The sequence below is a fragment of the Corythoichthys intestinalis genome, chromosome 13 (assembly GCF_030265065.1).
Source record: "Corythoichthys intestinalis isolate RoL2023-P3 chromosome 13, ASM3026506v1, whole genome shotgun sequence".
NCBI classification, from domain to species: domain Eukaryota; kingdom Metazoa; phylum Chordata; class Actinopteri; order Syngnathiformes; family Syngnathidae; genus Corythoichthys; species Corythoichthys intestinalis.
This window is the reverse complement of record NC_080407.1, coordinates 46,983,553-47,010,755: the sequence shown is the minus strand read 5'-3', so window position 1 is coordinate 47,010,755 and position 27,203 is coordinate 46,983,553. Positions and strand designations below refer to the sequence as shown.

Sequence of the window (27,203 nt, the reverse complement as noted above, 5' to 3'; positions counted from 1 at the left end):
CACCACTGTTGTCACCCAACATGCCTCCTGGCATGCATTGTTACGCTGCGGATGTAAATAACGATCAAAACTCATGTTTTGTGCCATTTGCTTCCTCAGTTACTGTTCGAGTTGTTTCATTAATTGCTAGTTCTGTTATTTACTAATACTTTGACAGCAGCGCTGTCATAAGACCATCATAATTATGAAATGACACTGCCATGAGCATTAATGAATGCTTATGACTGATGTCATTTTGTGGCCAAATAAATCAACAAATAAGCCGCACTGGACTATAAACTGCAGGTTTCAAAATTAGGTTAAAAAGTAACGATTTATAGTTCGAAAACCACAGTATTTTATTGATTTGGGTAGATACACTGCCCTCTAGCGGTGACAGTAAATGTGACACAATTCATTTCACATGGCTGAATCTAGCTGCTCCGTTAAGCCCAACACTAGCTCAAAGAAAAACTTTACTTATGTTTTTTAATGAATACGTAATTTGGTTTATTAGTATATTTAGCTGTTTTGATAGGAATGTGAACAATTTGTTAAAAAAGTTAGCATTTTATAGCATTTAAGCTAGCGGACTTTTGCTATGCAAGTTAGCCAATTGTTCTTTTGTTGTACTTAGACCCTCATTTAGTTCTTTTTTTTTTATACTGTTTGAGGCTCAGTTCATGTATTTAAATTTTCTATGTTCTTTATACGATTACTCGATTATTCGAACTAACTAGTTCATCGATTAATCGACTACTAAAATAATCGCTACAGTCCTAGTCATTTGGAAGGGTCACGAAATCAAAGGACAACGTGCTAAATTGGAGCTCACTTCGCTGTCGTATTTCAGTTCTTTTCTTTGACAAGATACAAAATCCCAATTTAAATTTTTACACAAAGACAAAATGATTACTCACTGCGTCGGTAGTGGAGATTAGTAGAAGCGGCAGAAGAAGACAAACTCCCTTCCCGAGCAACATGTCGAACATTTTGCGGTCTTCTCTCCCGATCCGCGCGAGCATCCGCCGCCCGTCAATTATTAGCTAAAGTACACGCGGCATTGATCCCGCCCACGACTCCAAAGCAAACATCCAAAGCCCATCGACTGTCAAAAATGCATTTATTAGCTTTTTTTACATAAACGAAAACAGAACCCGACTTGACGCCGAGTCAAGGCGAAACAAAACAATTTCATATAAATAGAAAGAATAAAGCTTGCATTGCACTATTTCAAACAAATGACTTTGGATCTCATTGCAACACTTCATTTCTCAGAACTTTGATGAAAATACCGTATATTCTGGACTATAAGTTGCCCTGGAGTATAGGTCGCGCTAGCCAAAAAATTTTGTGAAAAAGAATATAGCGTATAAACACCTGTTCACCCCGTACAATCAGAAAAACTCAAATTACTAACACATATAGCATATAAACACCTGTCCACCCCATACAATCAGGAAGACTCCAATTACTAACATAGTCAAGACCAAAGAGTTGTCCAAAGACACCAGAGACAGAATTGTAGACCTCAACAAGGCTGGAAAGTGTTAAGGGATAATTGCCAAGCAGCTTGCTGATATAAGAACCACCTTTGGAGCAATTTTTTAAAAATGATGTCAGGATGAGAATCAGCACCTCTAAATCCGAGACCATGATCCTCAATCGGGAAAAGGTGGAATGCCCTCTCCGGGTCAGGGATGAGGTCCTGACCCAAGTGGAGAGTTCAAGTCTCTCGGGGTCTTGTTAACTGTGAAGGAATATTTTATTCATGCTTATAAAGCACCGACCTCCGGGGACGCGCGCATTTATCAGACCCAAAACCCACGTGGGCGCTCTGCCGGCTTCAACCCTTCCAGAATCAAGAAATCGTCAGAGAGCTCCAGTTAATTCGCGCTGAAAACGAGAAACTCAAGCAGGCGGTCGAAGAGAGAGATGTTCGCATCAAGAGGCTGGAAATTTTGGCTGACGATCTCGACCAGTGCCGACGCGCAAATGAGCTCATCATTTCTGGATTACAACTGACACCTAGCCCAGGTGATACGCAGGATCCTTGTCAAGATGCAAGACATGAAGATTAAAGCTATTATGAGTCTTGACCAGCTGACCTCACTTGAAAATTACAGTGATCTTTGTGTGCGCCAATTGTTGCCACCATGTATCCTTTTAAGAGACTTATAAGAAAAGCAATTTGAGTCGCTACTCACACCAGCTGTGATAACACATAATCACTTTTGCCACACACATAGCCACAACAAAATGTTCCCACAGCAAACAGATGCAAAAATGTCAAGGACATGCCAAAGCCATAACCTTGTATGCCCTGAAATTAATTGAGCTGCCTGACTGGACGCTGAGTCATTGTAAACCCAGATTGTTGATTGTGTTATTGTACAGTTTGTGGCCATCTGATGTATGTACCATGTCTGAATGTGCGTCTTTAGTTGTATGGGGGATGGGAAACTGATAAGCATATGCTCCCTCCCGTCTGCCTTTGTCTCCTTCTTCGGTTCCTTCGGACAAATCATATCACATTTTGTAATTGTCAATGATTGTCAATGATACCGATGATGATGACAATAAATAAATATTTCAAAATAAAACACATAACTACTGTTAAACTATATTCATTTGTGCTGTGACTGTATCTATTCATGTTCGTGTGCTCTACCTATTTCTTTGAACATAATACAAAGAGTTTCTGTGGACTTCCTTATCTGATTTTACTCCCTTTCGTGCCAGCTACGGCTAAGTTCCCAAGGTCGTAACTCATGATGTTTTTCAGCTGAAAAATCACCAGAGGTGGGCTGTAATAAGTTTCGTTTTTGTTTTCATAGTAAGCAACACCCTTTCAACAAGAATATGTAAACCCTTGACTTGTGTATTCTCTCTGTACTCCTGCATTTTCACAGCTCCTGGCCGGATCACGCCATTGTATCCTTGATATACACTCACCGGCCACTTTATTAGGTACACCTGTCCAACTGCTCGTTAACAATTTCTAATCAGCCAATCACATAGCGGCAACTCAGTGCATTTAGGCATGTAGACATGGTTTAACAAAATCTCCTGCAGTTCAAACCGAGCATCAGTATGGGGAAGAAAGGTGATTTGAGTGACTTTGAACGTGGCATGGTTGTTGGTGCCAGAAAGGCTGGTCTGAGTATTTCAGAAACTGCTGATCTACTGGGATTTTCACGCACAACCATCTCTAGAGTTTACAGAGAATGGTCTGAAAAAGAAAAAATATCCAGTGAGCGGCAGTTCTGTGGGCGGAAATGCCTTGTTGATGCCAGAGGTCAGAGGAGAATGGCCAGACTGGTTTGAGCTGATAGAAAGGCAACAGTGACTCAAATAACCACCCATTACAACCAAGGTAGGCAGAAGAGCATCTCTGAACGCACAGTACGTCGAACTTTGAGGCAGATGGGCTACAGCAGCAGAAGACCACGCCGGGTGCCACTCCTTTCAGCTAAGAACAGGAAACGGAGGCTACAATTTGCACAAGCTCATCGAAATTGGACAATAGAAGATTGGAAAAACGTGCCTGGTCTGATGAGTCTCGATTTCTGCTGCGAAATTCGGATGGTAGGGTCAGAATTTGGCGTCAACAACATGAAACCATGGATCCATCCTGCCTTGTATCAACGGTTCAGGCTGGTGGTGGTGGTGTAATGGTGTGGGGAATATTTTCTTGGCACTCTTTGGGCCACTTGGTACCAATTGAGCATCGTTTTAACGCCACAGCCGACCTGAGTATTGTTGCTGACCATGTCCATCCCTTTATGACCACAATGTACCCAACTTCTGATGGCTACTTTCAGCAGGATAATGTCTTCGAAGCAGGCAATCCTTGGCTGGGTCTGATTCATTCTCTCATATTTGAGCTATCGATTGCTACTTGTCTTGTGGTTCAAACTTGAACTTCCCTGACATTCACGAGTGGTGAAAAAATGGGAGACTGACAGGCTGATCGGTGCAGCATCTGCAGTGATGCAGACTTTGCATCGGTCTGTCGTGGTGAAGAGGGAGCTGAGCCGAAAGTTGATCTACATTCCTACTTTCACCTGTGGTCACGAACTGTGGGTCATGGCTGAAAGAACAAGATCCGGGACCCTGAGAGATAAGGTGAGAAGCTCGGTCATCGGGGACAGGTTTGGTGTAAATCCGCTGCTCCTCCACATCGAGAGGAGCCAGATGAGGTGACAAGGACTTCTGATTTGGATGCCTCCAGGGCGTCTCTCTAGTGAGGTGTTCCAGGCACGTCCCATGGGGAGGAGGCCGCGGGGCCGATCCAGGACACGCTGGAGAGACAATGACTCCCGGCTGGCCAGGTAACACCTTGGGATCCTCCAAGAAGAGCTGGCTGGGGAAAGGGAAGTCTGGGCTTCCCTTCTGAAGCTGCTACCCCCACAACCCGACCTCAGATAAGCGAGGGATGGGATGGGATGGAGCCAAACATGACCGTCAATCTCCCTCCGACTGGGGCTCCATGTAAGATCTACCTCGTAGGGTCTCAATGATCCGAAGAATGGTCAGGAATCAGCCAAGAACTACACAGGAGGAGCTGGTCAATGACCTGAATGGAGCTAGGACCACCATTTCCAAGGTTACTCTTGGTAATACACTAAGAGGTCATGGTTTATAATCCTGCATGGACCGGAAAGTTCCCCTGCTTAAACCAGGAGATGTCCTGGTTTAGTTTTAGGTTTGCCAATGACCATTTGAATGATCCATAGGAGTCATGTGAGATTAAAACAGATGTTTTTGGTCTCAATTCCACTCATAGTGTTTGGAGGAAGAAGACTGGTGAGTACCATTCCAAGAACACCATCCCTACTGTGAACCATGAGGATGGTAGCATCATGCTTTGGGGGTGTTTTCTGCAGATGGGACTGGACGATTGGACTGCAAATCGCAGGGTGTTCAAATATTTATTTTCCTCACTCTATATAAGACACGGATGTATTTTTTGGCTAGCGCGACTTTATCAGTGTGACTTACAGCCCGGAATTTCCGTTCTTCAACTCAAGTATTTGCTCAGAAAATCTCGTGAAGGCAGTTTTGTGAATAATTCTGGACTTGGAGGCACAACAAAGAAAAATGACACACATTTGTACGTCTATTGAGCGTTCTTGAGTCGTTACGCATCACTGCGACCTCGCAAACGAGTGGAGAAAAGAGTGTTTTTCGAGCGGGACAAAGTCCGTTGTCACGTAAACGATCCGTTTGTTCGCCTCCGCGTGTTGCATAAGCGAAATGTTTGGGGACGAAAAGTCGGAGTGTGTCGCTATTTAAGGCGGAACAGATAAATTCACATGAAATAACAATCAAAGGAGTGTCATGCGCAGATTGTGCTGCCGGCTTTCAAGGTAAAAATCATAAATAAGGAGGTAGGGGGTTAAACAAAAAAAGCTTCCAGGCGAAGTGCTGATCGGCGCCGTTTTGATTGGCGGCCGCGTGTGGACGGAGAGAAGCTGAAGGCAAATAAAGACTAAAACCCCTAGCAAAAAAAGTATGGAATCGCCAGTCTCGGATGAGCACTCACTCAGACATTTCATCATGTAGAACAAACTCAGATAAAAAGCTTGAAAAAAATAATGAATTAGTTCAAAAGTGCATCTCTGAGGGAATTTTGATGTTTTCTTGAGGCAGTCATCTTTGTAAATCTCACTGGAACAGCACCAAACAAAAGTTCCAGCATCATCACTTTGTCCTCTTGACAAGGTGATGATGCTGGAACCTTGTCATCTTGACATGGTGATGATTCAACTCTGAGGGAATTTTGATGTTTTCTTTAGGCAGTCATCTTTGTAACTCTCACTGGAACAGCACCAAACCAAAGTTCCAGCATCATCACCTTGTCCTCTTGACAAGGTGATGATGCTGGAACGTTGTCCTCTTGACAAGGTGATGATGCTGGAACCCTGTCCTCTTGACAAGGTGATGATGTTGGAACCTTGTCCTCTTGACAAGGTAATGATGCTGGAACTTTGGTTTGGTGCTGTTCCAGTGAGATTTACAAAGATGACTGCCTGAAAAGAAACATCAAAATTCTCTCAGAGTTGCACTTTTGAACTAATTCATTATTTTTGCAGCACCAAACCGGAGTTCCAGCATTATCCCCTTGTCAAGAGGACAAGGCAATGATGCTGGAACTTTGGTTTGGCGCTGTTCCAGTGAGATTTACAAAGATGACTGCCTGAAAAAAAATCAAAATTCCCTCAGTCCTTGATTATATGGGGCTGCATGTCAGGCAAAGGCACTGGGGAGATGGCTGTGGTTAAATCTTCAATAAATGCACAAGTTTACATTGAAATTTTAGACAGCTTTCTTATCCCTTCAATTGAAAATATGTTTGTCATTTCCAAGATGAAAATGCATCATGCCACAGAGCTAAAACTATTAAAGAATTCCTTGGAGAAAGGCTCATCCAGTCAATGTCATGGCCTGCAAATAGCCCAGATCTCAACCCTATTGAAAACCTGTGGTGGAAATTGAAAAAAATAGTCGACGGCAAGGCTCCGACCTGCAAGGATGATCTTACAACTGCAATCAAAGAGAGTTGGCACCAAATTGATGAAGAATACTCATCAAGTCCATGCCTCAGAGATTGCAAGCTGTCATAAAAGCCAGATGCGGTGCTTCTAAATACTAGAGATGTGTTCTCATCGTTATTTCTTTGTTTGTTTCTAATGATTTTATATTTTTTTCCTCAGAATGGAGTGATTCCATACTGTATATATTTCCTTGCACTTGCTCTATAAAAGTAACAAGACGGAAGAATCTGCATTGGACAAGGTGTCAAGAGTCAAGAATCTGCACTGGACAAGGTGATGATGTTGGAACTTTTGTTTGGTGCTGTTCCAGTGAGATTTACAAAGATGACTGCCTGAAGAAGTTTGTTCTACATGGTAAAATGTCCGAGTGAGTGCTCATCCGAGACTGGTGATTCCAATTTTTTTGCTAGCGGTTGTAATAATTAAAGCTGCAAGTAGGGACTGACGGGTCCCCGTTTTTCACCGCCTATCTTCAAAACCTTCTCAAAAAACCGTCAAACATTTGAAGCGCTGGCGTCGGCTGAACTTTCGAGGTTGTTGAGGGCTGAGTGAATGCGAAAGTGCAGTCTGGACTCCATGGAGTAGTCCTTGTAGTTGCTCCTGAGAAGATGCAAAAACATCCATCTTTCAATTGGAAGAGGATAGGTCAAGATAGGTCAGCAACGTTAGCGTATGTAATCGAGGACTCACTTGGCGTTTTCCATGAAGGCAGCAGCCTTGGTGCAGTCGCCCTGCTGTCGGTAGAGTAGAGCAAGCTCGTAGAGTGTGAATGGAACCAGGTAGTGATCGTAACGGATGCGATTTTCACTGCGAGGGCGACACGCTTCAGAGAATGCCCCGACAGAACGAGCAAAGGAGCGCATACCTGGAAAGCACGTGGGTGAAGCAGAGCTCTGCCTGTAGGAGTCGCCCAGCGTGCTTGAGGCAGAGACCCTTTAACATCTGCACCAGGCAGCAGTCGTCTACGTGGAACTCGGAAGGTTCTAAAGGGACGGCGGACGAGTGAGCTCATCGAACAGTTAAAAAAGGAGCGGTCACTTACGAGCCTCGCCGGCAAGTCGCTCTTCAGCAGCCTCGATGGTGACCAGCAGCGCCTCGGTGCAGTCGGCTCTCTTGGCTACGATGGTGAAACCACTCCAAATGTACATCATTTCCTAGGAGTAGGGGACAACCATAAGCTCGAGGGTTCTGCATGTCCTCCGCAGGGAAATGAAGATCCCCACCAGAACGGGAAGCACCAACGGCACAGGACTGCTAGCTTTGTAGCGCCGAGATTTCCTAACCGCGAACTTCTCCAAAGGGATGGACTTCCCGGCTAGCCGCTGCTTGAGTCCCTCCACCTGCCGGAAGAGCTCCACCAAGTCCTCCCCAGTCTTCTCCGCATCTTCCACCGACATCATACTGAGGATAGCGGCCTTCTGATACACGTAAATGGCCTTAGACCAGCGGCTTTCCCGACACAGCAGGTCAGCGTAGCGGTACGCCTGCGGCCAATCTTGCTGGTACGAGTGTGTCCACATGAGTTCCCAGTAACACAAGTGGTGGATCTGCTTCCACTCCTGCTGGCTGCTTACGCAGTCCTGGTATCCCGAGCAGGCCTGCGGCACACCAAACCAAACTATTAAGAGCTCGCCAGACCCGCGCCGGCAGCGGCCCGGTCGTGCCCGGAACCTTCTCAAAGTGTCCCCGCAGCGCGGCTATCCGGGCCGTGTAGAACTGAATGATGGCGCCCTGGAAGAAACCGCACCGAAGTCAGGGGACCCGGCGGATAGTTGCCCGGAGAAGAAACAATAGTATGAAAAAGTATCTGAACCTTTTGGAATTTGTCACATTTCTGCATAAAATCACCATCAAATGTGATCTGATCTTTGTCAAAAAACATTGGCTGCTTTGACCAAAACCACCCAAACATTTATAGGTTTTGAATGAATGAATGAATGAAATATTTATTGTCATCATCACCGGTATCAATGACAGTTACAAAAATGTGGGATAGTTTGGCCAAAGAAAGAGAATCAGTGACAGTCAGAATAATTTGCCCGAAAAGACCGATGACAAACAAAGGAAGACGGGAAAAATACCCGTCCCTCTACAGCCCGGGACGCACAGTCTAGCATGGTAAGAGTTGCATAGTCACATTACATAAGCTTTTATTTTCACATGGCCGTTGGTTTGGTGTAGGTCGCATTGTAGAGAAGATTCTGTCCAGTGAGCTTAGCGACCAGTCAAGCAGCTCCATTTCAGAGACGTTAAAAGCACACAGCGCGCACGTTGCACTTACAGATCAGTGATCTAAGTTTACTGCAGGGCATATCTTCAGGGCGTGCAATGTTATGTCTTAGTCTCTGTCCATGACATTTAATCATCCTTTGGTTGTCTTTTTGTTGTGGGAACATTTTGTTGCGGATGTGTGTGTGCAATGGAGTTATGTGTCATTTTGGTTCAAGTAGCAATTTAGAAAGGTTTCCTTGTACATCTTTTTGAAGTATCTAAATGATTCTATACTCGTAAGCGCTGCATCACATGTATTCCATAGGCGAGTCCCAATGTTCGTAATTGAGAAAGATTTTAAGGTTGTCCTAATTGTCCGATAGGAAAAGAATGATTCCTCTTAGGTCGTAATTTGATCCCCTCAGTTGGAATCGAGCTTGTAGATTAGGCAGGAGACAGTTTGCGTGGGCTTTGTACATCATTTGAACAGTTTTGAAGTTAATCAAGTCATAAAATTTTAATAGCTTGGATTTGATGTAGGGCTCATTTGTGTGTGCTCTCAATGGTGCGCTGTGAATGATCCGAATTGCCTTTTTTTTGAAGGATAAAAAGTGGATAAAGGTGAATTTTGTGTGTGTAACTGAGGTGCGGCAAGACAAGTGCGCTGTAAAGAGTTCGGAGAGTCCTCTCATCTAGCATATTTTGTGCTCTAAAGAGAATGGAGATGCTCCTAGCAAGCTTATTGCGCAGCTGCTCCACATGGGCCTTCCATGTTAGTAGGTCATCTAGAACTACACCTAAGACTTTATGCTGCCATACTCTTTGTATCATAACATTGTTTATTTGTATGTTTAAGTGCTCGTTGAGGCCTTTCCTGCCAAATAGCGTGTATTTAGTTTTTTCGAGATTCAGAGATAATTGATTTGCGTCGAACCATTGTTGCAATTTTGCTAGTTCCGCATTTAGTTGCTTGGAGAGACTTGTCAGGTCCTTCCCTGAACAAAAGATGTTGGTGTCGTCCGCAAAAAGTACCATTTTTAGTAGTTCAGATGCTTTGTATAAGTCATTTATGTATAGGATGAATAGTTTCGGTCCCAGGACGGAGCCTTGGGGCACGCCGCATGTGACTTGACTACGCATGTGCCGGTATGATATTTTGACGGTACGATAACCGTGAGCAAAAATACCGCGGTTTCACGGTATTGCAAATATAGCTCCAATTTTTTTTTAGATGTATGGGTTTAAAAAAGAACATTTTTCCATTGAACAGGATTTTTTTTCAGACCATAGTTGCAAATTGGAACATGAATTTATTGTTAAAATAAATAAATTATCAATAAAAAAAATATTTTAAATAAATTTAAACTAAATATAACTTATAGACTATACTCACAGCCACAGCTCAAGTTGCTCAAGATTAGAGCAAGAACAAAATAATTTGTATAAAAAAGTAAAAACACTTCTGAATAAAATTTTTAAAAAATTTATACTGCATGACCTTTTTTTTTTTGAGGGTGGAAAAGCTTAAGTGAAGTTTTGCCATTTTCAGCCACTGTGTCAACTCTAGTCTACATGATGTCATGTCTTTGTGTTAAGAAGAACATATAGAATTCATAAGTTAGTTAAAAATGTATAAGTTAGTTAAAATGTCAATATTGTTGTGGAAAGGTTTCATCTAAAAATGAATAAATAAATAAAACATTGGGAGTGAGACCTCTCTTTGATCCAGCGAACGTGGATTTGTGCTTAGGGCAAGATCATCTTTCGCAATTAGCGATCTTTGACGCTATCACTTTTTCCCTTTCATTCAAGCGAATCAAGCTTGTTTTCTCACTCTGCGGCTGTCACACTCAACAAAGTTGCTCTCCCAGCTAAGCGTAGGCTAACATTCATCTTTGTAAGCTTTTAGTTAGTTTGTATATTGAATTTGAAAGGAAAATGTGTGTTTTGTTTTTGGCGAACTTTTTCCATGGTGCTAATCTGTTGAAGCTACTCACATGGAAAAATCTAATTGTACAACATTTTAAATGTATTCCTTTTGTATATTACAATTACCACGATTTGAGAGCTCAATAAATTGAAGAACAGTACACCTTATGTTTGAAGTATTTATTTTTGGGTTAGCTGGCTGGCTAGCCGATAGCGTCACTTTCACACATTGCAACAAACGGGACAACAATCGCTTCTGGCTGCATTTTTGACACAAGAAAAATAGCGAATACCGTACTACGGTCTGACGGAAAATTTTAGTGGTTTTGAAACCGCGACGTTTTCACACCACGGTAAACCGTGAAACCGGTAACCGGCACATGTCTAGACTTGACGTGTAGTTGATTTGCACCCATCAAATGTTACATATTGCGATCGGTTATGTAGGTAGCTACGAACCCAATTTAGAACGACGCCTCGAATTCCAAGTCTCTCTAGTTTGTCCAGTAAAATATCGTGGTTAACAGTATCAAAGGCATTTTTTTAGGTCCAGGAAAATTCCCACTGAGTATTGTTTTTGGTCAATAGCATCTGTGATGATTTCTACAGACTCTGCTAGGGCCTGTGCAGTGGAGTGTTTTTTTTCTAAACCCGTATTGGCTAGTGTTTTCATATTTTAATGAAGATAGCATGCTGAATTCATTCTTCCATTAATGATTGCAAGTTGTCAAAGCCCTGAGGCAGCAAAACAGCCCCAAATCAGGCAGAAGGGAAAAAAATTAATGAACCCTCTGCCTGAAGAGACTTTAAGAGCAATTGAAACCAATTTTTCCCAAACATTTTAAGTCAAGTGTGTGACTAATCACTGATGAGTGTTTTAAAGCTGCCCTGCCCACTATAAAACACACACCTGGTAAGAAATGTCTGGATGAGAAACATTGTCAGATGTACATAATAGTCAAAAGAGCTGTCTGAAGACCCGTGATTGTTGATTTGTATAAAGCTGGGAAAGGAAACAAAACCATCTCCAAAGTCTGGCTGCTCATCAATCGACAGTCAAAGAAGTTGTCTATTAAGAGTTTGGCACTGTTGCTTGTCTCCCAAGGAGTGGCCGTCCACCAAAATGAGGCCAAGAGTTCAGCGCAGAATACTCGGGGATGTAAAAAAGAACCGTAGAGTGTCTGCTAAAGACTTACAGAAATCACTGGCACAGTCGAATATCTCTGTGCACACGTCAACTATATATAAAACTGGTGTTCATGGAAGGACTCAACGGAGGAAGCCACTGCTGTCTAAAAAAAACATTGTCGCTCGTTGAATGTTCGCAAAAAGGCACTTGGACACTGCAGAAGTTTTTTCAAAATATTTTGACAAAAGTTAAATTGTTTGGGAGTAACACACAACATCATGTGTGTAGAAAAAATTCAGCTCACCAACATCAACACCTCATCCCCACCGTGAAGCATGGTGGAGGGAATGTCATGATTTGGGGCTGTTTTGCGACATCAGGGCCTGGACAAGTTGCAATCATTAATTGAAGAATGAATTCAAAGGTTTATCAGGATGTTTTACAAGAAAACCTGAGGCCGCAACGAGACAATGATCCAAAACGCAGAAGTAAATCAAATTCAGAATGGTTTCAGAAGAACAAAATACGCGTTCTGGAGTGGCCAAGTCAAAGTCCTGACTTGAACCCCATTGAGATGTTGTGGCATGACCTAAAAACAGATTCACGCCAGACATCCTAGAAATCTGACTGAACTACAGCAGTTTTCTAGAGACGAATGGGCCAAGATTAGTCCTGATCGATGTTCCAGATTGATCTGCAGGTACAGGAAGCGTCTGGTTGAAGTTATTGCAGCCAAAAATGGGGCCGAAAAATATTAAATGTGATGGTTCACTTATTTATTTTCCCCACTTTTATCTTTGTTTGCATGCTATCCTCATTACAATATGATGAAAACCTATAAATGTTTGGGTGGTTTGAGTCAAAGCGCTGTTTTTTTCATCTGTGTGATTTTGACAAGATCAGCTCACATTTAATGGTGATTTTATGCAGAAATGTGAGACATTCCAAAAGGTTCAGATACTTTTTCATACCACTGTAAGTGGTAGGTCTTACTTTAGGATACTTGTGAATGTAAGGCTCCAGCAGCGCTTCGGCTTCTGCCAAGTTGCCCTCGCCGCTTCCTGCGCACACACGGACACACATACTCACAGATGGATACAAACTATCTTGATCACTCTTGCACATACGAACCTAGCACGAGGGAGACGTAAGTGTGGTAGAAGAGCAACGTCAACGTGCACAAGATGGAGCGCAAAGTGGAACCGGACGTTCCCTCGCGCAACTGGGATAAGCCAAACTCCTATCGGGGAGAGTTGTGTTGCTATTAACACGGACGGACACGTGCGGGTCGGCCACAACTTACCCTGTTTCCGGAGAAACCTATGAACTCTAACAGTCGAAGGATCCGCTGCGGGAGGAGGGACAGCATCTGTGGGGATGCACATGTGTCAAAACTAGGGCAATCAAACGATTAAAATTTTTAATCGAGTTAATTACAGATTAAAAATTAATTAATCGCAATTCAAACCATCTATAAAATATGCCCTATTTTTCTGTAAATTATTGTTGGAATGGAAAGATAAGACACAAGACGGATATATACATTCAACATACGGTACATAAGTACTGTATTTGTTTATTATAACATTAAATCAACAAGACAGCATTAACATTATTAACATTCTTTATAAGTGATCCATGGATAGAAAGACTTGTAGTTCTTAAAAGATAAATGTTAGTACTAGTTATAGAAATTTCATATTAAAACTAGGGCTGTCAAACGATTAAAATTTTTAATCGAGTTAATTACAGCTTAAAAAATAATTAATCGTAATTAATCGCTATTAATCGCGATTTCAAACCATCTATAAAATATGCCCTATTTTTCTGTAAATTATTGTTGGAATGGAAAGATAAGACACAAGACAGATATATACATTCAACATACAGTACATAAGTACTGTATTTGTTTATTATAACATTAAATCGACAAGACGGCATTAACATTATTAACATTCTCTTAAAGCGATCCATGGATAGAAAGACTTGTATTTCTTAAAAGATAAATGTTAGTACAAGTTATAGAAATTTTATATTAAAACCCCTCTTAATGTTTTCGTTTTATTAAAATTTGTAAAATTTTCAATCAAAAAATAAACTAGTAGCCCGCCATTGTTGACGTCAATAATTACTTACACAATGCTCATGGGTGCTGAAGCCTATAAAATCAGTCGCACCCAAGCGACAGCAGAGGGTGGCAAAACTCCATAAAACACAATTAACAAGTGGGCATTTCACTGTACTGTCATTTAAAGCGGAGCATGTGCGTCAAATATTTTAACGTGATTAATTTAAAAAAATTAATTACCGCCCGTTAATGCGATAATTTCGACAGCCCTAATTAAAACCCCTCTTAATGTTCTCGTTTTATTACAATTTGTAAAATTTTCAATCTGAAAATAAACTAGTAGCTCGCCATTGTTGATGTCAATTATTACACCATGCTCACTCATTGTACTAACCCATAAAATCAGTTGGACCCAAGCGCCAGCAGAGGGCGCCAAACACCAAAAAACACGTAACAAGCGGACATTACACTGTACTAGGGCTCCAGCTATCGAATATTTTAGTAATCGAGTAATCGACTGAAAATTCTATCGATTAATCGAGTAATCGGATAAAACAAATATATTTCTATGTGAAGAGCAATTATAAATATACATGAGAAAACAAGACATTTCATCTAATCTTGAACCATTTTCAGTCAATCAATGTCTTTATTTTCGATGTATATTGTTGAAAACAGCCAACAATTGCATCTCAGATGTAACTAGAATTTAAAAAAAGACAAATTCACTGCTTTCACTCAAAAAACCTTTAGATCTTATTAAAAAATATATATATATCTTACCTAAAAATGCCATTACGCTTGATAACACACATCACTTAAAAGTTAGATGTTTTTCCCACGTGTTTTAATTGAATTTCTATTTGTGTCAAGCCATTTTTAAGTTCTAGTTAAGTTTTAAGTTAGTCTAAACCGTAAGTCCTGATAGAATTTTGAGTTTTTACAGTGTTCAAAATAAATGTATGATACAGGCTGTATTGGAGCACATTAGGGACCAGTGCTACTTGGTGTTTTATCCAGCAATGACTACTGAGCTAAAACTGATAGTTAGCATTATTAAGTTTTTATTTTACACCCTCATCACTCCACAATGCTATGTTATGTTAAAGCCTGTATGTAAGACACGTTAGCCACGCATCGACAGTGGTCATAATTAATAGAAACCTAGCCCTCCGCAAGGCTAACGTTACGTGAGCTAGTAGTGACAGTAACGTTAATCTTATTTATTAGCGCTTAGCGCTCTTTATTACCGCTTAGCGCTCTACTGCTTTGAGATGGCGGCTGTTTACTAACGCTGCCGAGTCTGTCATTTCGCATCTAGTTCAACATACATGTGATCTCTATGAGATGCATCAGACGCTACCTGCTACCAACGTAGCATCGTGCGGGCTGGTATTTGGCAACGTCGGCGTCGTTTGTAGCGGCTGTCGGCTGCAGTTTTTTTTTTTCTTCTTCTTCCTCTACGAACGTAACATCAGCGCGTTGTCTCGCGTTAAAAGTAGTCCGAGCAAAACGTGATGCTTAGAGCTGTGAAAATAAACGATTACTCGAGGTGAATAAAATTACTCGGATCAGTTTTTAAACTCGAGTTGCTCGAGTATTCGTTTCAGCTCTACAATTAACGCACATGCCCCGCTCAAACAGATTAAAATGTACAGTACAGTGTAGAGCTGAAACGAATACTCGAGTAACTCGAGTTTAAAAACTGATCCGAGTAATTTTATTCACCTCGAGTAATCATTTATTTTGACAGCTCTAAGCATCACGTTTTGCTCGGACTACTTTTAACGCGGGACAACGAGCTGATGTCACGTGCGTAGAGGAAGAAGCAAAAAAAAAAAAAAACTTACTGCAACCGACAGCCGCTACAAACGACGCCGACGTTGCTAAATACTAGCCCGCACGATGCTACGTTGGCAGCAGGTAGCGTTTGATGAGTCTCATAGAGATCACATGTATGTTGAACTAGATGCTTAATAACAAACTTGGCTGCGTCTGGGCAGCGTTAGTAAACAGCTGCCATCTTAAAGCAGTAGAGCGCTAGGCGCTAATAAAGAGCGCTAAGCCCTAATAAAAACGATTAACGTGACTGTACCTTGCTAACGTAACGTTAGCCCTGCGGAGGGCTAGGTTTCTATTAATTATGACCACTTTCGATGCGTGGCTAACGTGTCTTACATACTGGCTTTAACATAACATAGCGTTGTGGAGTGATGAGGGTGTAAAATAAAAACTCAATAATGCTAACTATCAATTTTAGCTCAGTAGTCATTGCTGGATAAAACACCAAGTCGCACCGGTCCCTAATGTGCTCCAATACAGCCTGTATCATACATTTATTTTGAACACTGCAAAAACTCAAAATCCTATCAGGACTTACAGTTTAGACCAACTTAAAACTTAACTAGAACTTAAAAAATGGCTTGACACAAATAGAAATTCAATTGAAACACGTGGGAAAAAAATCCTAACTTTTAAGTGATGTGTGTTATCAAGCGTAACGGCATTTTTAGGTAAGATATATATATTTTTTTAATAAGATCTAAAACTTTTTTGAGTGAAAGCAGTGAATTAGTCTTTTTTTTTATTCTAGTTACATCTGAGATGCAATTGTTGGCTGTTTTCAACAATATACATCGAAAATAAAGACATTGATTGACTGAAAATGGTTCAAGATTAGATGAAATGTCTTTTCTCATGTATATTTATAATTTCTCTTCACCTAAAAACATTTATTTTATCCGATTACTCGATTAATCGATAGAATTTTCAGTCGATTACTAAAATATTCGATAGCTGCAGCCCTAGTTAATTGCGTCAAATATTTTAATGCGATTAATTTAAAAAAATTAATTACGCCCGTTAACGCGATAATTTTGACAGCCCTAGTCAGAACAGCATTTGAGATAGAGGAACCAGACCGGTAAAACCCACCAAGTTGAAGGAGCCCATGCCCAACTTGACTCCGCCCTCAAACTGCCGGTGCGAGTCGGATTTCCCCTTGGGTTCACCGCTGGCGTTCAGCACATTGTGACAATCCCTGAAACGAGCAGAGACAGGAGAAGGTTAAGGTTCGGCCATAAAATTTATTACCTATTGACGTGACACTTGGTCATTCTTTGCGTCACTCACGCCTTACCATAGGGGGCCGAGTTTGAATCTTCATTTAGTAATCGTCGAAGACGGCACACGGCCATGTCAAAGCCGGGTTTAAGCTAGTATTTTTGAAGAACTATGAAAGTTGTACCGCATACAAACAGGAAGGATTGTCTCAGGAGTGATTTGTTCGAGGATTCAAGGTAAATATTTAGGGCTGTCAAACGATTAAGATTTTTAATCCAGTTAATTACAGCTTAAAAATTAATCGTAATTAATCACAATTCAAACCATCTATAAAATATGCCATATTTTTCTGTGAATTATTGTTAGAATGGAAATACACAAGATGGATATATACATTCAACATACGGTACATAAGTACTGCATTTGTTTATTATAACAATAAATCAACAAGATAGCAATAACATTGTTAACTGTTAAAGCGATCCATGGATAGAAAGACTTGTAGTTCTTAAAAGATCAATGTTAGTACAAGTTATAGAAATTTTGTATTAAAACCCCTCTTAATGTTTTCGTTTGAATAAAGTTTGTAAATTTTTCAATCAAAAAATAAACTAGTAGCTCGCCATTGTTGATGTCAATAATAATTATGGTGCTGAAGCCTGAAAGTGCTGAAACCCATAAAATCAGTCGCACCCAAGCGCCAGCAGAGGGCGGAAAAACACCCAAAAACACAAGTAACAAGTGAAAATGACACTTTGCTGTCATTTTAATCTGTTTGAGCGGGGCATGTGCGTTAAATGCGTCAAATATTTAAACGTGATTAATTTTTAAAAATTAATTAACGCCCGTTAACATGATGATTTTGACAGCCCTAATTGTTCTGCGTAAAAAACGTCACCCAAATTTTTACGACACCAAATCTGGCCCCCTTTGCAAAAAGTTTGGACACCCCTGGCCTAAAGAGACTTAAAGAGCAATTGAAACCAATTTTTGCCAAACATTTTAAGTCAGGTTTGTGCCCAATCACTGATGAGTGTTTTAAAGCTGCCCTACCCACTATAAAACACACACCTGGTAAGAAATGTCTGGATGAGAAACATTGTCTGATGTGCATAATGGCTTGGTCAAAAGAGCTGTCTGAAGTTCTAGTTCTTAATAGATAAATGTTAGTACATGTTATAGATATTTTATATTAAAACCCCTCTTATGTTTTCATTTTAATAAAATTTGTAAAATTTTCAATCAAAAAATAAACTAGTAGCCCACCATTGTTGATGTCAATAACTACACAATGTTCATGGGTGCTTAAGCCCATAAAATCAGTTACATCCAAGCGTCAGCAGAGGGCGACAAAACTCCAAAAAACACAAGTAACAAGTTGGCATTGCACTGTGCTGTCATTTTAACCTGTTTGAGCAGGGCATGTGCGTTAATTGCGTCAAAAATTTTAACGTGATTAATTGAAAAAAATTAATTACCGCCCGTTAACGCGATAATTGTGACAGCCCTATAAATATTATAATTTTTCGTTCCATGCATGCATTTTGAAGCATTGTGAAAAAAAATCAATGGGAGAATGGGAACCGCTACGGCATTGGGGTCATTCGTCGACATATATACGTAAAATAAATGCGAACTGCCTGGTTTTTAGCCCTTTTAACAAACAATTGAGACAGTTTTACGTCCATATCTGTAAAGAACTTAGTGATTGAAGCTTTTATTCGCAAGGATTTTCTTCTTTGTTTTCTGTAACTCTTCACAAGCTTTTCACACACCGTTGCTGGTATTGTGGCCCATTCCTCCATGCAGATCTCCTCAAGAGCAGTGATGTTTTGGGGCTGTCGTTGGACAACACAGACTTTCAACTCCCTCCACAGATTTTCTATGGGGTTTAGATCTGGAGACTGGCTAGGCCACTCCAGGACCTTGAAATGCATCTTACGAAGCCACTCCTTTGTCGCCCAAACTTTAATAAAACGAAAACATTAAGAGGGGGTTTAACATAAAATTTCTATAACTTGTAGTTCTTAAAAGATAAATGTTAGTACAAGTCTTTCGATCCAGGAATCGCTTTAATTAAGAGAATGTTAATAATGTTAATGCCATCTTGTTGATTTATTGTTATAATAAACAAATACAGTACTTATGTACCGTATGTTGAATGTATATATCTGTCTTATTTTTTCATTCCAACAATAATTTACAGAAAAATATGGCATATTTTATAGATGGTTTGAATTGCGATTAATTAAGATTAATTAATTTTTAAGCTGTAATTAACTTTATTAAAAATTTGAATCGTTTGACAGCCCTAATTGCAATATATCGCAAAGCCCCCAAAAATCGCAACGACAGTTTTTTCCAGTATCGTTCAGGCCTAATACATGCTACCAGCACAGTTTCTTTTGCTATTAACCAAGAATCGAGACAGTTTTACGTCCATATCGATAAAGAATTCAGTGATTGAAGCACTTATTCGCAAGAATTTTCGTCTTTGTTTACAGACGGCGGCGGCTACAAGACGAGCCGCACGTTCGACCGTATTTACGTAAAATACAGTGCCTTGCAAAAGTATTCGGCCCCCTTGAATCTTGCAACGTTTCGCCACATTTCAGGCTTCAAACATGAAGATATGAAATTGAATTTTTTTGTCAAGAATCAACAACAAGTGGGACACAATCATGAAATGGAACAACATTTATTGGATAATTTAAACTTTTTTAACAAATAAAAAACTGAAAAGTGGGGCGTGCAATATTATTCGGCCCCTTTACTTTCAGTGCAGCAAACTCACTCCAGAAGTTCAGTGAGGATCTCTGAATGATCCAATGTTGTCCTAAATGACCGATGATGATAAATAGAATCCAACTGTGTGTAATCAAGTCTCCGTATAAATGCACCTGCTCTGTGATAGTCTCAGGGTTCTGTTGAAAGTGCAGAGAGCATTATGAAAACCAAGGAACACACCAGGCAGGTCCGAGATACTGTTGTGGAGAGGTTTAAAGCCGGATTTGGATATAAAAAGATTTCCCAAGCTTTAAACATCTCAAGGAGCACTGTGCAAGCCATCATATTGAAATGGAAGGAGCATCAGACCACTGCAAATCTACCAAGACCCGGCCATCCTTCCGAACTTTCTTCTCAAACAAGGAGAAAACTGATCAGAGATGCAGCCAAGAGGCCCATGATCACTCTGGATGAACTGCAGAGATCTACAGCTCAGATGGGAGAGTCTGTCCATAGGACAACAATCAGTCGTACACTGCACAAATCTGGCCTTTATGGAAGAGTGGCAAGAAGAAAGCCATTTTTCAAAGATATCCATAAAAAGTCTCGTTTAAAGTTTGCCACAAGCCACCTGGGAGACACACCAAACATGTGGAAGAAGGTGCTCTGGTCAGATGAAACCAAAATTGAACTTTTTGGCCACAATGCAAAACGATGTTTGGCGTAAAAGCAACACAGCTCATCACCCTGAACACACCATCCCCACTGTCAAACATGGTGGTGGCAGCATCATGGTTTGGGCCTGCTTTTCTTCAGCAGGGACAGGGAAGATGGTTAAAATTGACGGGAAGATGGATGCAGCCAAATACAGGAACATTCTGGAAGAAAACCTATTGGTATCTGCACAAGACCTGAGACTGGGACGGAGATTTATCTTCCAACAGGACAATGATCCAAAACATAAAGCCAAATCTACAATGGAATGGTTCAAAAATAAACGTATCCAGGTGTTAGAATGGCCAAGTCAAAGTCCAGACCTGAATCCAATGGAGAATCTGTGGAAAAAGCTGAAGACTGCTGTTCACAAACACTCTCCATCCAACCTCACTGAGCTCGAGCTGTTTTGCAAGGAAGAATGGGCAAGAATGTCAGTCTCTCGATGTGCAAAACTGATAGAAACATACCCCAAGCGACTTGCAGCTGTAATTGGAGCAAAAGGTGACGCTACAAAGTATTAACGCAAGGGGGCCGAATAATATTGCACGCCCCACTTTTCAGTTTTTTATGTGTTAAAAAAGTTTAAACTATCCAATAAATTTTGTTCCACTTCACGATTGTGTCCCACTTGTTGTTGATTCTTGACAAAAAATTAAAATTTTATATCTTTATGTTTGAAGCCTGAAATGTGGCGAAAGGTTGCAAGGTTCAAGGGGGCCGAATACTTTTGCAAGGCACTGTACATGCTACCCGCGCAATTTCTTTTGCTTTTAACCCAAGAATCGAGACTGTTTTACGTCCATAGTTGTAAAAAATTTGGGGATTTAAGCATTTATACACAAGGATTATAATGTAAAAAGCTCCTTGCTGTGGAGTTGTTGCAAGGCGGCGCCACAGTGAACTTAAAGACAAGCCGCATTCGCCATATTTACGTAAATACATGCTATGGTTTTAGGATGGTAGCAGCTTTTGTTTTGAAAATATTTGAATTTGAAGTTTTTGAAAATAGGCCCCCTACGGATCGGCCCCGTTTCCCCGTGTCATGTCAATAGGTTATGAAGTCCATGCTTCGGCTTAGGGTGAAGGAGAAAGGACCGACTTGTAGATTTGATAGCTGCTTCTGATTTTGATGCCTCCTTTGATGAAGCTGATCATGTTTTCGTCCTGCACAAAAGTCAACGTGGCTTTCTGCAGCAAACACTCGGCGTAGCACAGCTCGGCGTGCATCTCCTCTGAGGACAAAAAGCCGGCTCGTCACGCCTCGGGCGGCGGGGCGGGTTCGCGTGCGCCTACCTTCCTGGAGGTTGGATTGCCTGCTGATCAGGCTGGAAAGCGATCCCACCACTGAGTTCTTCTTGCGAAACCTGACCGGGAACGTGAGCGTTACAAAGCCTGCCGAAAGGTTCGGGGAGGTCACATCGTACCTCTGACAGGTGTGTAGGGCTTCCTTGATGGTCGCCATGGCGATCTGGATGTCCCCCTGCTCGAAGGTCATAGCCGCCTGCATCACCAAGATGCTGCTGTAACCCAACGCGTGGTACATACTGTCCCGCCACAATGGCTTAAGAAGGTCCAGGGCTTCAGAGAACTTGTTGTTAAGGACTAAGCTGAGGGCACATTGAGTTTCCTGGATGGCAGACTGCAGGTCCATGTCACATGCACTGTTCACACACACAGGAAATGAAGCGCAGAAACAGGTAACGGCGCCGTGACAATTACGAGTGTACTCACGTGGGAATTCGGTCGTAGGCATCCTCAAAGTGCTCCTGGAAAACACAACAAAGACATTCGGTTATACACAAGCCACCTTCACAACAATTCCCTCGATTAAGGTGACCTGATAGAGCAGGAACAGCAAGTCAGTGAGACAAGAGCTTGGCAGCAAGTTAGAGAACAGAAGCACCTTTCACAATAATCTTGGTGTCTACTACATTCTCCAAATTCCAGACACGGCTGCACAACCTGCCACCTCAGCACATCCTTTCGCTTGACAATGGACGCAAAGATGCCGGACTTTCCTGTGTCTACCACGGTGTCATATTACAGGGTGGAAAAAAAACATCTCGACACTGGGGAAAAAAACAAGATCTAAAACTCACTATCCACAAGCTACCTTGAGAAGGTTTTGAGGAGCGTTTTGGACTACAGTAGTCCAGGACCTTTAAAGATTCGAACATGCACAAGTCTCGGACGCGTCGAGAAACCAACTAGAAGAACACCTGACAAAGCTACCCCAACAAAAAAACACGATAAGCAGTAGTTACCTCGTCCTCGGCGCGGGCCGTGTCCTCCATCACGTCCATCCCTCGTCGTGCGGACACGTCTCTCACGCTCGCCTGCCAGCTTGTAGTGTCCGTCACTTCCGGGTACGTCAAACAAGCGGACACGCCCCCCTTTCCCCCTCGCAAGGACGTTTCAACGCGGACTTTAAAACGTCAAATCCTTTGCCATTCATGAAATAAAATCTCAAAATTAGTTAGACGTCCAATCTAAACGTTCATTCACTGCCACCCTTCCAGTTCAGATGGATTGGACGTTTGAGGGTTGGAAATGTTAATGTGATATTTATTTTTTGACCTGTCTTGTTCACAGTGGGCAGGGCCGGCCCAGCCTATACGCAGACTATGCAGCTGCCTAGGGCCTCTGACCATTAGGGGGGCCCCAATCTGGCAATTGTTTAATTTATAATTTATTTTACAGTTTGCTTTATTTGAATTTTGTGAGTTTTGATACTTGATTACAAGCTTAAAAAAATAAAAATTCTTCCTTAACCTTTCTTTCCTCTTTTAGAAAAAGGTTTGGCGCTATCTACTGTAAGTATTGACAATCATTCGGGGTGAGATGTTTGAAGTATGCAGTGCAACAAAATCGGATTAATATACAAAATATGGACATATGGGTTGGATTGCATGTATGGGTTTCACAGTACACTGTGACGAAATGGTGGGCCAAAAATATGGGCTCCTTTGCATTATTTTGCTTAGGGCCCACAAATGGCCTGACAGTGGCGCCTCCAGAAATTTTTCATAGGGGTGGTCAGATGGGGCCACTTAAAATATTGGTGTGGCCAAAACAAACATGATATTATTGCAGTAAAAAGGTCAGGGGAAAACTATCAGAAAGACTAAAGGACACGGCTACTCATATACTTTTTTGTATTGTGTAATATTTGATGTTACTAATGATTTAATGTGCATAGTTCATAACTGTCCAGTCAACATTTTGACTTCCACAACAATTCTGTTTTATTGTGTTATGTATATATTAAGCATAAGGTGTACATTTAACTAGGGCTGTCAAATGATTATAATTTTTAATCAAGTTAATCACAGCTTAAAAATTAATTAATCGTAATTAATCGCAATTCAAACCATCTCTAAAATGTGCCATATTTTTCTGTAAATTACTGTTGGAATGGAAAGATAAGACACAAGACGGATATATACTAGGGCTGTCAAAATTATCGCGTTAACGGGCGTTAATTTTTTAAATTAGTCACGTTAAAATATTTGACGCAATTAACGCACATGCCTGCTCAGACAGATTTAAATGACAGTACAGTGAAATGCTCACTTGTGTTTTATGGAGTTTTGCCGCCCTCTGCTGGCGCTTGAGTGCGACTGATTTTATAGGCTTCAGCACCCATGAGCATTGTGTAAGTAATTACTGACATCAACAATGGCAGGCTACGAGTTTATTTTTTGATTAAAAATTTTACAAATTTTATTAAAACGAAAACATTGAGGGGTTTTAACATAAAATTTCTAGAACTTGTACTAACATAGTCCTTATGTACCGTATGTTGAATGTATATATCCATCTTGTGTCTTATCTTTCCATTCCAACAATAATTTACAGAAAAATATGGCATATTTTATAGATGGTTTGAATTGCGATTAATTACGATTAATTAATTTTTAAGCTGTAATTAACTCGATTAAAAATTTTAATCGTTTGACAGCCCTAATATTAACATTCAACATACGGTATATAAGTACCGTATTTGTTGACTATAACAATAAATCCACAAGATGGCATTAACATGATTAACATTCTTTCTGTCAAAGGGATCCACGGATAGAAAGACTTGTAATTCTTAAAGGATAAATGTGAGTTTGTATATTGTGACTAAATATTGCCATCTAGTGTATTTGTTGAGCTTTCAGTAAATGATACTATAGCGACTTAACTGTTCTGCCCAAATGCATGATGGGTAGTGGTGCAACCATGACTGTGTGTGGTGGCTGCAAATGCTATATCTTCTCTGCGTTGGGTACACTACAGGGTGTAAAGAAAAAGTTCAACTCGATGACAAAGCTTTTGCCAATTAAAAGCACGGCCCCAATGAATACTTGTATCTACTCCACTCACTTGATACGGCCTCTTATCGCTGTATATAAGTAAAACGGCGCCATTGTAGGCTGTTTGCGGCAATGCGTGAATGTGTCGTACCGCGAATGTGTTAATTGCGATAAATATTTTCACGTAATAAAAAAAAAAAAATTACCGCCCGTTAATGCGATAAATTTGACAGCCCTACATTTAACAAAACAAAATAAATGCATTAATTTGGGATGAAATGTATAACTGACGCTACAACAATCTAACGATATAGGGGCAAGCGGGGTGGCCAGTGGGGTGGCCAACCAATTTATAGGGGTGGTGGCCACCCCGTGGTGGCCTGAGTTGCAGGGGCTCGGGGACAAGAGGTCATCATAGGGCCCCCCCCACCCCTGCCACCGGCTTGTCACGACAACAAGCAATGACAGTGTAAATTTTCAATCTAAATTTAACAGACCGTAATGTGATGTTACACTATATAAACAAACAATTTCGTTCTATTGTCCCGTGAAGGCTACAGTACAATACAACTGAGAGTGCTATGCCTGCCTACTAAGCAACAAAACAGTATAACTAAACATTCTGTGCCTGCCCCCTCCACATCCCTTGGGTTATCAAGCCCTCAGTGATGCACCTAGACTTTTTGACAGCAAAGTCATTTATAACATCAGTGAAATCCAGTTTTTGAGCAAGCTCACGCTCAATGGAGAGCATGCCTAGGTTGTTAAGCCTGCCCTGTGATATGGTGGAGCGTAGGTAGTTTTTTTATTATTTTCATTTTACTGAAGGCTCACTCTCCTCCAGCTACAGTCACTGGCAAAGACAAGAAAATGCGTAGCAGTGTGCTACGTGTGTAACAGTGTGCTTCGTATTAGCGTTTGCTATAATACACAGTGGGTCGTTCACCTCTATGATCTTTATCTCTATTTCTTTTCTGCACACCCGATTTATGACGACTCGCCATGTTTCGAGTTTATAACAATGACAGATTTTAATTTCCCGCTTTAGGGCACGTACTGTACGTAGTGTAGCCTTGAGTGCGCCAGACAGCGGGGTCAAACCATTCTCTGCTAAGACAAAGGGGGTGGGGGGGTTGTGCAAAAAAAAAAAAAAAAAAAATGGAAAAAATATGTTTTTAAGTATATATCGAGTAGAACATAATATTCAATCAATGATTTAATTAAAATAGAAATATGTGAATGTAAAGTAAAATAAATTAAGGGTCATTCAGGGGCCCCTATTGTCCTGAGGCCTGGGACAACATACACGGTTGCCCCCCAGTCGACGGGCTTGCATGGTAGTATGACTTACTCCCGAGAAATACATTGAACGCCTACACTAAGAATATGATAGTGCTATCGTTAGCTAGTTGTATTTCCAGTTGACACAATGAGGGGGGCCTGATGACCAAGAGGAGAGGATGGGGGGGTCAGAAAGATAAGTGATTGGGAGAGGTTGAGTGTACACAAATCAGCCATGTGTGGTGTAGAAACCAATGTGTGTGAATCCCTTGTGAGTGTATGTTGGCATCCTATTCTATGCTGCCTGATCGCTAATCCTGACATCAAGTTTTTTCTACTTGAGTGTGTCTACTGCCCATCCCTCCTCCCGCAGCCTAGCAAGGGGCTCGCCGTCATCCCCCCGGGGTCCAAGGTGGTCCTTCGCGCAGCCATCAACCGGCCTTCAGGGATTGGATGAGGGTACGCGCCAGCACCCCACAGATCCCTGGCTGGCAGCCATCACCGTGATGAGATTTGTGAGGGGAGGGTAGTGCAGAGTATGCATTAAAATAGGAGAGCCCATAGGGCCAGCGGGACTGCCGCAAGGAAGCTCTTCCTAGCTGCCCCTTGCCGAAGCTTCCCCGTGGAGTATGATGTAAGCCATGCATTAAAGAGGTGCAGGAATGGCAGGGCCTGTTGTTAGGAGGCAAATGCGACGTCATCCCCACCAACAGGTACCATCCATCCCACAACCTTGGTGTGTGATGCATTTAAATAATGGGGACTGTACGGCCCGGTTCCAACTCTCCCCGGAGGTATGAATGAGTCTGTAGGTGCCAAGGTGAAAGATATTTACAGTGCAAAGTGAAAAGTGCGTGGGTTAAGATGCAGGCTCCCACAGGCGGGGCCCCGTCTGCGAGAACCACCAGCTGCAGGGCGAGAGAAGCACCAGGGCCCTGACCCAGACCACCCCTAGCGCCCCCCGGACAGGCGCCAAACCAAGCACCAAAGACCAGGGTATACCCACCGCTCCAGCAGGGGACAACAAGCCCCACCCCAGGCCCCAGGAGGCCCTGCCGACAGAAGGGCTGCGGCCACACCCCCGGAGAGGCGGACAGAACGGGAGGGCAATGTGGCAAAATTATGATGTAGTAAAATAAAACCATCTAATTTTTAAAGGTAATCTGTAAGGAAAAAAATCAGCTGTCATAAATAAACACATTAAAAGCAGCTTTTTTTTTTTAATTGATAGACTGACT

General features: G+C 41.5%; 1 protein-coding gene across 2 annotated transcripts in view; it reads right to left on the bottom strand.

Moving 5' to 3' along the window:
* The window catches only part of LOC130929079 (tetratricopeptide repeat protein 39B-like), a 28,758-nt gene extending 6,000 nt beyond the window's left edge, over positions 1–22,758 (bottom strand). Inside the window, exons 1-15 of one of the 2 annotated variants that reach the window (XM_057855998.1) lie at positions 22,648–22,758; positions 22,115–22,149; positions 21,808–22,044; positions 21,677–21,747; positions 21,483–21,615; positions 16,811–16,916; positions 13,112–13,177; positions 12,940–13,048; positions 12,802–12,869; positions 8,211–8,270; positions 7,763–8,137; positions 7,582–7,693; positions 7,405–7,522; positions 7,230–7,346; positions 900–7,139 (exon numbers count right to left, since the gene is read on the bottom strand). In XM_057855998.1, the coding sequence (XP_057711981.1) occupies positions 7,034–7,139; positions 7,230–7,346; positions 7,405–7,522; positions 7,582–7,693; positions 7,763–8,137; positions 8,211–8,270; positions 12,802–12,869; positions 12,940–13,048; positions 13,112–13,177; positions 16,811–16,916; positions 21,483–21,615; positions 21,677–21,747; positions 21,808–22,044; positions 22,115–22,149; positions 22,648–22,686 (1,752 nt within the window). In that variant the 5' untranslated portion in view covers positions 22,687–22,758 and the 3' untranslated portion in view covers positions 900–7,033. Of the gene's footprint in view, positions 1–899; positions 7,140–7,229; positions 7,347–7,404; positions 7,523–7,581; positions 7,694–7,762; positions 8,138–8,210; positions 8,271–12,801; positions 12,870–12,939; positions 13,049–13,111; positions 13,178–16,810; positions 16,917–21,482; positions 21,616–21,676; positions 21,748–21,807; positions 22,045–22,114; positions 22,150–22,647 lie in introns of those variants that run through there. The other variant, XM_057855997.1, reaches the window with a different exon arrangement.
* Between the last annotated feature and the right edge of the window lie 4,445 nt (positions 22,759–27,203).